This window comes from Triticum dicoccoides, chromosome 3B (assembly GCF_002162155.2).
Source record: "Triticum dicoccoides isolate Atlit2015 ecotype Zavitan chromosome 3B, WEW_v2.0, whole genome shotgun sequence".
NCBI classification, from domain to species: Eukaryota; Viridiplantae; Streptophyta; class Magnoliopsida; order Poales; family Poaceae; genus Triticum; species Triticum dicoccoides.
Window position 1 is genome coordinate 618,730,131 of NC_041385.1, and position 10,917 is coordinate 618,741,047.

At 50.9% G+C, this 10,917-nt stretch overlaps 1 protein-coding gene and 2 non-coding genes across 3 annotated transcripts; 2 read left to right on the plus strand and 1 right to left on the minus strand.

Annotated features, from left to right (window-relative positions):
• Nucleotides 1-760: 760 nt before the first annotated feature.
• LOC119277463 (protein VAPYRIN-like) lies at nt 761-3,106 on the minus strand. The gene is made up of 2 exons (XM_037558745.1): nt 2,079-3,106; nt 761-1,400 (listed from the first exon to the last, which is right to left on the minus strand). Exons 1-2 carry the CDS (start codon nt 3,096-3,098, stop codon nt 921-923), a joined length of 1,500 nt encoding a protein of 499 aa, XP_037414642.1. The 5' UTR covers nt 3,099-3,106; the 3' UTR covers nt 761-920.
• Nucleotides 3,107-5,538: 2,432 nt separating this feature from the next.
• TRNAG-UCC lies at nt 5,539-5,610 on the plus strand. The gene has a single exon. It is a non-coding gene; the product is annotated as a tRNA-Gly (tRNA).
• Nucleotides 5,611-6,141: 531 nt separating this feature from the next.
• Nucleotides 6,142-6,213, plus strand: TRNAG-UCC. Its single transcript has one exon. It is a non-coding gene; the product is annotated as a tRNA-Gly (tRNA).
• Nucleotides 6,214-10,917: the final 4,704 nt, after the last annotated feature.

A 10,917-nucleotide genomic window follows, 5' to 3' on the forward strand; every position in this document is an offset into this window, starting at 1 on the left:
TGGCGCCCTCAGCCGGCACGCCGCTTCAATGTCTGAGGCAGTGAGAGGTCGCGTCCGTCCTGGGCCGTATTTAATGTGGAGCGGCACGCTCTACAACGACATGAATATGGGCAGCTGGTGCCGGGTGGGAATACGTGTGAATGAGGGAGGAGGGGTTTGGGTGGGCCAGAGTGGTCAGAAGCTGCCCGGACTCCCGCAAAGCCGCGGACCGATACAGGACCGCGTTGGCTTTCTTCCGTGATCTTAACAACGCGGTACATATGGATACGGGAGGTTTGAGGGTCGGCGTTGGAGATGTCCTTCCATATTATCATTTTCTCGATAAAAGAAGTCCCCAGTAATCCCAGTTCCACTGCTGAAACTGTATGTTGCATTACATCACCTAGCCGACCATTACAGATTCAGTTAGGAACTTTTAAATTTGTCAAGAATTTACTCATTGCCCCTTTCCCATTTGAAGAACAAAATGACAAGTTCAAAGGCATAATCGTTGTTATCATCAAACTCTTCTTATCTTGAATTGGGGATCGAACCAAGTCTGCCAATTCTGCTTTTTGGTTTGAACAATCTAGTCTTCAGATTAGCAATTTTATGAGTAACTGACTCTTTCAGAAAGTAGAAATGTGTTATATGCAAAGTATGAATATCAGGAAGTGCAGCGGTAAAAAAAACAAGCACGAGTGTAAAAAAAAATGCTTAATTCATGGGCATAAAGGTTAACTGTTTCAGAAAATATAAATGTTGTGCACATCAAAAAAAAAATTTAGAACTGCTCAGGGGAACGCAAAGTCCCATCTTATTGCAAAGGCCATATCAACAGCCACAGAAGAAAAAAAACAGTAATCACTTCTGTCACCTATACAGTGCAGTATCAACATGATCTTCACAAGTCAACTCTGAATCGCAGACGCAAACAAGCCTTATGCACAGGATATCGACGAGGAGGACGACGACGCGATGCACAGCTGCGCGTCAGCTGTCGCTGCCGCCGCCGCCTCGTCGGCGCCCCGGCCGCGCAGCAGCTGCGAGATGTCGTCGTACCCCATGGTGTCGGCCATCTGGAGCGGCGTGGCGCCCCGCTTGGTCCTGGCGTGGACGTCGGCGCCCATGTCGAGCAGCAGGTCCACGGCGTCGGCGCAGCCGCCCTCGACGGCGAGGTGCAGCGGCCGGTGCCCTTCCACGTCCTCGCACTCCACGTCCATGCACCCCGACCCCGCCAGCAGGGCGATGGCGTCGCAGTGGCCCTTGATGGCGGCCACGTGGAGCGCCGTCAGCCCGTACTGGTCGCGGCCGCGGAGGCCCGTGCGCTTGCTGAGGAGGAACTCCAGGCTCCGGAGGTCGCCTCGCCTCGCCGCCGTCATCACCAGCTCCCACCGCTGCAGCACGTCCACCACTTCCTTCTGCACGTAATCGGCAAGAAAAGCGTCGTTGATCGTTACATTCTGACAAGAGATGTGGAGTGAAAGTTTTGAGTAAAAGACACAAGAACATTGGATGCTGTGTGTCGTTCACGAGCGCAACGACGCAAGCCACATAAGCCAGGTTACGTACAGTACCCAGCCCGCTGGAACCACAGTTGATTCTCTCACTGTTCAGTCCGTGACAAAACCAGCCAAGATCTTCAAATTACGTTTCTGACATGACAAATTGTTCTTGCCACCTTCAAGTCCAAGCAAGACTGTTGACGTATAATGTGCAACCTAGTCTTTTCCATCAGATCAGTTTTTTGGTTGCATTAACTAGAGCATGCACTTCTACATGGTATTGGAGTCAAGAGGTCTTGAGTTCAAGACCCGGCTAGCGCAATTAAATTGCAGCCCACTTTCGGTCCACGTTTAGGCCTGAGGGAGCCACACGTGAGGAGGAGTGTTGACGTATAATGTGTTGCTTAGTCTCTTCTATCAGATCGGTCTTTTGGTTGCATTGGCTAGAGCATGCACTTCTAAAAAACAACAGAAGGTTGTTTATTGTGATCATTGTGGTTAGTTTGTTACTACGCTAGCACAAAGTGCAAATTTTGTCCATTCTAAGCTCTGAAGCCACTACACGGCAGTACAAAAAGGACAGAGGTAACTTACGTAGCCCTTCTCTCGCGCAACGTCCAGCGGAGTCCTCCCGCGCGCGTCGGCCGCCGCGGAGTCGGCGCCCATGTCCACCAGCTCTGCCACGGCCTCTGCTTCCCCGGCCGCAGCCGCGACGTGCAGAGCCGTCCTGCCGTCCTTGTCGCGCGCCGCGAGCGCCTCCTGCCCCAGCCTCCTCACCTCTCCGCAGTCGCCGCGCGCAGCAGCCGCGTGCAGCGGCGCCCACGGCTCGGCGTCCGGCACCGCCGCCTCGGGGTCGAGGACCGGCAGAAGGTGCGGCTGCCGGCGCAGGATTAGGCGCACGGCCGCGGAGTCCCCGGCGTCCGCGGCGAGGCGGAGGAGGTAGGGCCCGCCGAAGAACACGCGAAGGCGGATGGCGCCGACGCCGACGCCGGCGCCGCCGGGCACGGAGGCCGCGGAGTCGAGGTGCGCGGCGGAGAGGGAGGAGAGGACGAGGAAGCGGTCGGCGCGTGAGCGCGGAAAGGACGGCGGCGCGTGCGGCTGCGGGCGGAGCACGACGCGGATGGTTGCCGTGGAGAGCGGCTTCAGGGCGCCGCGCGGCGGGCTGACGAGGAACTTGAGCGGGGAGGAGGTCTGCACCTTGAAGGCGACGGGGAGCGTCGGGTGCAGCGAGCGGAGGCGGAGGTCGACGCGGCACTTGGAATTGGGCTTGAAGTCGACGACCACCTCCTCCGCCGCCACCTCCAGGAGCTGCTGCTCGGGCTCTGGCGCCGCCGCCGGTTTGGCTGCGTCGGCGGAATTGGCGGGAACGGAGCAGGCTGGCTTAGCAGCGGCCATCAATCTCCGTTGGAAGGTGCTTGTACGCGCGGGGTGGGAATCGGATGGGGCAGCGGAACTGGAAGCACGGAATGGTGTCTGGCTAGTGTCTGTACCTAGGATGACGCTTTGCTCTTTTGCTGGCATGCTCGATCGGGCAATCAGAGGATGTTGATCTTCTGTGACAGTGTGCCATGGTAGATTCTGAAGATATACGGAGCCAGGACTAATGCTTTGCATGAATAAAGTCTCTTTTAAACCTTGAGGTTGTAGATCGTTTTCCTTTTAAAGACAAAACAGCTCTAACACGCTGCGCTGAATATAAGAGCAACTCCAATGGAGCGACCCATTTCGTCCGCCGCCGTCTGTTTGGATCGGTGCGGATAAAAAAGAAGGACCAACACGCCGACCCAAACCCAAATCGAGCCGCTTTGCGTCCACGCCGACGCATTTGCGGCCCAAATGTGTCAACGTGCCAATGCACCAGGCGGAGTGGCACTGGGGCGACCGCATGCCTCTCGTGTACCCCGAGGCCACCCTGCCGCATGACTGGCACCTGGATCCGGAGTGCCGGCGGCGCCGCGATCGGCTAGGGCGCACGCGGAGGAGGTGCGGCGCCCGCTGGCGCTCCTGACGCTGGAGCAGCGCCGTGACCCCGCCTACGCAAGCGACTCGTCCAGCTGGGCTCGATGGTTTGCCTTCAAGCACAAGGAGCGCGAGGCGACGCGACATTCGCAAGGTCGATCGCACTGTGCCGCCGCCCCCGCTCGTCGTCCGCGAGGAGGATCAGGCGGCGGAGGATGCATACCAGGCGGCCCTTGCGGCGGTCTACCAGGAGAGCGAGGAGAACGAGCGGCACAGGGCAGAGGCGGTCGAGGAAGAGGAGGCGGCGTACGAGGCGGCCATGGCGCATGCCATTGCCCTCTCCGCGGCGGGCGATTGCGTCCTGCCGCCGATGGCCCCGTCGTCCCCTCTCCGCCACGGCGTCAAAGTCGAGCCAGAGCCGGAGCCATCCCCCATCGAGCCCTACTCCTGATTGGGAGTAGTGCGCGAGTGGGTCCGCGCGCCACCGGTTTGGGTGGGGGCGGCGCAGGAGGCGACGTACCTCGAGATGTGGCGGCAGCGACAACTGGCCGAGGAGCGCCGCGACGGCGAGTACCTCGAGATGCTCGAGCGCGATCTCGAGGACGAGCAGCGCCAGGACGCGGCGGCACAACCCCCCGTGGCCGCACAGCCCACGGCGGCACAGCCCGCGCTCGACATGAACGGCCTCTGGAACACGGCGTTCCCCTGGGCCGGCCCTGCGCCGACGCTCATCGATCTCACCGACCCCGAGGACGACGCCGACGACGCCTAGGGCAGCACGCCGCCTCGTATTTTAGTTTGTTTTTAGTTTTCATTAATGCAAATGTGGACGCGTGGACTCTCGCCGGCCTTCCTAACCGGCTTTAATGTTTAATTATTGTTGTTTTTATTTTAAATATGCATGCACACTTTTCTTTCTCGCGCCGTCAAAATGGATCGGACCAGCATGGGCACATGCGCCGATCCAAACGCGAAAGCGGATGTTCATGTTCATCTGACCAACGCAAACGAACAAAAAACGGACAAAATTGTCGTCCTTTTAAGTCGGCCCGTTGGAGTTGCTCTAAGGCCTTGTACAATGGGAGGTGCTTAGAGAGATGCTTAGGAAAATAAACCGAGTTTTTCTGAAGCACCGGTGCCTATTTTCACAGGAAAGACGCTTAGTTAAGCGTCTATCCTGTACAAATAAGCACCGGTGCTTAAAAAAAGCCTGATTTATTTCTCTAAGCGCCTCCCTAAGCACCTCCCATTCTACAAGGCCTAAGTAGTTTCCAATCCGTCTTCAGTTGCTATGCTGCCAGTGCCGGAAGAGGCCACATCGTGTCCGGCTGTTCCTGCCGACTCGCCGGATCCCGCATGCATGATAATCTACGGGACCAGGCCAGCAGGGAATGATGGATCCAGGGTCCAGCACGAGCAAGCAAAGCGCCGAGGAGTGGTAGCTACCGCACGTCCCATCAGGGCGGGTGGCGAGCGACGGATCACGCCATGCAAAGCGCTACAATCCACAGTACCCCCCGTGAACCGCAGGCATCCCCCGCCCGCCCGCCTCCGCGCGCGCCCTGCCTCCGTCACGCGACGAGAGGATCGTTGGATTCTTCGACCTAGCCATGTGCCGCGCGTCGGCTTTGGCTGCTCCTGCTGTCCCCCGCCCGGCCCCTTCGCCGTTTGTCGCGCACGAATCGGCACAGAAACGGGGGCTTGGCCGCTTCTTCCGCGGCTACGTGAGCCGAGCCCCCGGCGCTGCATCTCACGACTCCGTGCAGCTCGGCGGCACGCGCCCGCGCCCGCGCTGCGCCGAGGCCGGGCAAGATGCTCGGGCTCCAGGACAGGAGTGCTGCCGCTACCAAACGAAACAGTTCTGCTTCCTTCACCGGCTTTACTGTGCGCCGTACCTCGGGTAGTCATGCCATGCGTGTACAGTGCATAGCAGCTCTGTAACTCAGAAGCACACGCAACGATTCAGCTAGACACCACTCCAGCTCTACTTGATGTGTGCAGGACCAGATTGATGGCCACTGCACTGGCTAATGGTACAGTATCTTAAGGTTACTGAGAAGGTTGAATAACGACTGTTTTTAATTTAGACATGACAGCGTCTGTAGTCCAACGGTTAGGATAATTGCCTTCCAAGCAATAGACCCGGGTTCGACTCCCGGCAGACGCATTTTTTTGGAACTCAGTACTTTGTTTTCATTTATTTTACTTTTTTGCATGAAGAGTCACTTTCTTCCTTATGCAGTTGTCTAACTCGGACGACCCACACCCAAGATCCAGCTACGTCTACAGCCTATCATCACGAGGGCTTAATCCCGCAATTACTCGTTCAATATTTTGTGAGGTACTCCCTCCGTCCGGAAATACTTGTCGGAGAAATGAATGAATCTAGACATATTTTAGATATAGATACATCCAATTTTATCTATCTCTCCGACAAGTATTTTGGGACGGAGGGAGTATTTGTTACCACCCATTCGAAGAACAAATGTAAGAAGCATTGGTGACAGTACACATCACGCTTGGGCTAGAAAAAGAGCGTAAGCCTGTAGCTCAAAACATTTTGTGCAGACAGAATGCAAAAAGGTTCCCTGCATTTCATGCTTGCAGGATCAGATTCATGCCTCGACGGCCACTGCACTTTTCGTGGAGAAATGCATACCATATTTTTAGTAAGTCACGTTCGGATTTCATCAACAAAGCGTCTGTAGTCCAACGGTTAGGATAATTGCCTTCCAAGCAATAGACCCGGGTTCGACTCCCGGCAGACGCACTTTTTTAAGGGGATTGGATTCTTTCGTATAGGAAGTTTTTTAGATAAGATGAAGCATTTGCTTGTCACTAGTTTTTGCTTCAATTACAAGTCTCATGTTGTAGAGAGTTTTTCAAACCCAAGTTCACCTATCCAACGAATCAGCACCATACCACTACACATTTACTCCGTGCCAAATCATTTGTGTTGCACGTACAAGGGACACTACAATCCAACATATAGTGTTTCTTCCATAGTGCATTGTAGGTTGCAATTTTTTAGTGCAATTTTAATCATTTCATCAAGTTAAAAGCATGGACGTGTTGATGATTATAGATAGCACTAAAAGATAAACCACAGTATACCCATTTTTTTCCTTCTAGACGACAATTAGTATTGCATAAGAAACACCGCTTTAAGGAACCTTGGATGGGACCTTGATTCCCCAAATATCAGGCCACTTTCTACCAGTGTCGCCAATCTTCCCGTTGCCGCTTGGTGTCAACAAGCAGGTGATAGGCAGAGCGAATAGGGAACCGCCCCCAAGCTTTGTAGTGCCAGGCTCTTTCAGTGACATAGAGCTCAATGGAATGTTAAACACTAGGTCTACATCCAGGATCAAGTGCTTACTGACCTCCTCTTTATCCTATGCGCAAGCAGCATGGTTAATCAGCCCACTCACATACTCCGGCGATGCTGAAGCATTTGCAATGATTGACTTTAGTTTATGATCGTGTGGAATCCATTTGTCAAAGAACTTGGTTTCTCTGTCATCTCCAACACGCCGGATGATCCCAATGTTGAGCACGTTCCTTTCCTTGCAGGTGGTTGTCCACACGGCCGATGACCTCGATCCAATGGAGGCTGACAAAATCGATCATTCTGGGAGGTAGACCGCCTTAAGTACCCGAGCACTTAGAGTCTCCGGATTGATTAGCATTCTCCAAGCCTTACGCGCCAATAGTGGAGGATTGAAGAGTTCAATATCACGAAAGCCAAGACCATCATCTTGCTTCGCGCGGTTAAAAAAAAGAACCATCTTGCTTCAATTTGGTCATCCTTCCCAAGATACCCACGTTGTTTTGCGCCCATCATCTTTATTGCCCCACCAAAACTTTCGTTGTATGGAGTTAACTTAATATGCTCAAAGAGTCCCTTAACTTAATATGCTCAAAGAGTCCCCGAGCCAACTTGAAACAAGCCACGGAATATGTACAGATAGCCTAGACTAGATCAAGATTTCTTTTCCTCCACAAGATAGGGCCTTTTCCATCCCCCTCTTGCTCTTGCCCAAACTTTATCTTCATATAGTTGAACACACCATTTTCAGTGCGACCAACGAAGAAGGTAATCAAAGGTACTTCTCGACAAGAGATTCATTTTGGACCCCAAGTAGCCGCTTAACATGTCCATGGACCGTTTCAAAGCAGCCTTTATACCAAAGAAGAAAACCATGGACTTATCTTCTTTTATGCAAAATGTTAGTTGGACTCGGGTTTTTTAGCGGAGCTCAGTTCGGCTCAGCTCTGGGATACCCTATTTGGCGCTTCAGGCATTGGTTGCAGTTCAACCTGGAAACTGGCGCACACTATACCTCAGCTCTGGGTCGACCCATTACACGTTTATTTTCTATTTAAAACTCAACAAAGGGTGCGTGGGGAGTGCGATCAATAGGGATCAAACCCGCAATCTCTTCCTTCTGAGTGAAGGACACTAACCACTACAGCATGTCGTCTTCTTGTTTTCCATTTCTGTGTATAGGAAATGTCCCCCTATATTTTCTATGTTTTTTCTTTTCTTTTTTATGTTTCCCGATTCTTTTTCCTCTTATTAAATTTATGAACATTTTTAAAATCAATGTTCCCTTTTTCAAAATTGATGAATTTTTTTAAATTGCAATGAACTTTTTTCAAATTCATTTTTTTAAATGAACTTTTTTAACATTTTGGTGAACTTCTTTTAAAATTCAATGATTTTTTTTTAAAATTCAACGATTTGTTTTCAAATTAATGATCTTTTTCCAAAATTCGTGAACATTTTTTCAGATTTGTGATTTTTTTTCCAAAATCGATGAACTTTTTTCCAAATTTGTGAATTTTTCAAAATTGATGAACTTTTTTCCAAATTGATGATTTGTTTTCAAATTCGATGATTAATCAATGAATAATTTTCAAATTCGATGAACCTTTCTCAAATTTGATGATGTTTTTCTCAAAATCGATGAACTTTTTCCATAATTAGTGATTTTTTATTTTGTGAACTTTTCCCCCACTTTTGTGAACTTTTTTAACCCATAAAAATTTAAAAAAATCTATTAACTTCTTTCCCCTAGACATATTCAAAATCGTAAAAAGAACCAGAGGCCGGTCTTTTTCTGAACCAGCAGCGCAACATAGCCGAAAAAATATTGCAGCGAGGCGAGTTGACGGAGCGAATGATATTTTTTCTTTTTCTTTTGAGCATAATGTTGTTTTTCAGCGAGCGATCGAAAGCGAATCCGGAGGGAGCGATGTTTAATGGGCCACAGCTTATGCTGGTCGTTGTAGGCACCATTTCTCCAACGGACCCTACAACGCCAACTAGGAGCTCCCCTCGGTTGTCCCCCTGGATCGATGGGGATCGCAAAGTAGGCCTTCGATTTCACTCTCAAATGGGCCGGATCTCCTCGTAGTACTATATCCATCTGGGTTTATTGGTCCCATCGTATTTTGTGTCAAATTTTGACCATAGATTTGACCAATAAAATATAAGTTGTATGTCTCAAGACTTACATTGTTGGATTCATATTTGAAAAAGGTTTTCAAAGATACTATTGTTGTGACATATAACTTATTTTTTGATAGTTAAACCAAATATCAAATTTTGAACTGAACGAAAAGGAGAACTAATAAATCAAAACCGAGGTAGTAGCGGGTAACAGCGGCGGCTCAAACACGACAACCCGCTTCAGTTTGCTTTAACTGAAGCGATGATCTAGCCTGACGTTCCGACCATTTGTAATTTGAGTAATTTTAATATGCTCCCTCTTACCCTCTCTTTTCACATAGGAGGTAAGAAGGTAAAAGTCAATTAAATCCACTACTTAATACAATCAACGGGTATACTCTTACCTCTCATATGAAAAGGAAGGTAAGACGGAGCATGTTAAAAAAACCTATTGCAATCTACACGGGACAGGGGACGGGCACCGTGCTCTGTACCCACCATCGTCCCATTCCCAGGTACTAGTACACAACAGCAAAGTTCGGTGAGAGAGACACGTACATCCTGCCATTGCCACGTTCTTGACAAGAAAATAAAACATCATGGCCATGGGACTAGCGCCATGCCACCACATGATATACCGGCACCGGTGGTAGGAACTGAAGCAAGCTACCATCCGATGGACTGTTGTCGATCTGCACGGCACAGCACAACACAGGGCAGGCAGCTACACCCGTCTTCCTATAGCTGACCGGCTGGGCAGCAGCGAACAGCACGTCACATGCCGTCGCCGGTTTGGGGTTTGCATAGCGAGATAGATCGAGTCAACGTAGGCATCTTTCACCAAACAATTCCCCGGGCTCCGGCAGTGCGTCGGATGGGGTCTCCTCCCGCGCGGTAATTAAGGTCCTTGCAGAAAGGTTAAGCGTATGCTTTGACATTGCTTCGAAGCTGTCTAATCTAAACATCTGCAGGTACCGCGCAGTACAATATTTCCCGCAGATTGTCAATGCTGCTAACCGCTGGGTCGAGCAACAAGCACGCCGTCCGGCCCTCCTAATTAAGGTAGAGTGGTCAAGACTCGAGGCTGTCGATATCTCTAATCTGTCACCCACCCCGTGTTGTGTCTAAGAAGGATATTATTCACCGCCACTTCTCTTCCGTCATCAAGAAGGGACCAAGGAGGCTTAAGGATTTTAATTGGAGTTGTATCCCCACTCCAGATTGTGATCTCAGTGACTTTGGGGCCCGTTCGCCATGGAGGAGGCTAAGGAAGGCAGTCTTCGACTCGCCTGGCGATAAGGCGCTGGGGCCGGATGGGTTCACGGGGACGTTCTTCAAGGCATGTTGGGATGTTATCAAGGTCGACGTCATGGCTGTCATCAACCACTTCTCGAATCTTCATGCCACCAACTTGCATTGGCTAAACTTAGCCAACATGGCTTTAATCCCCAAGAAGGATGGCGCGGAGGACATTTCCGACTTCAGGCCGATAAGTCTAATTCAAGTTGTGGCAAAGCACTTTGCTAAGATGATGGCGATGCGCCTCTCCGTCCATATGAATGATCTTGTGTCTCCAGCTCAAAGTGCATTTATCAAGAAACGAAGCATTCACGACAACTTTACTTATGTCCGCAACCTCGCCCACAGACTACACCATAGCAAGACCTCTATGTTGCTTTTCAAGCTTGATATCAAGAAGGCCTTCGACTCCATGAGATGGGACTACTTAATGGACCTTCTTCAACATCTTGGCTTCCCTGCGCGCTTTAGAGGTTGGGTCTCGACGCTTTTCACTTCAGCTACCTCGAGAGTGTTGCTCAATGGCATAGTCGGAGATCCTATTAGGCACGGGAAGGGGTTACGGCAAGGAGACCCGTTGTCGCCACTTCTTTTTGTGCTTGCCATCGACCCCCTGCACCACATCCTCAACAAGGCTACAATACAAGGCCAATTGCATCCGATCTGGAGGAACACCGCAACTCTTCGTGTCTCCCTATATGCTGATGATGCAACGATTTT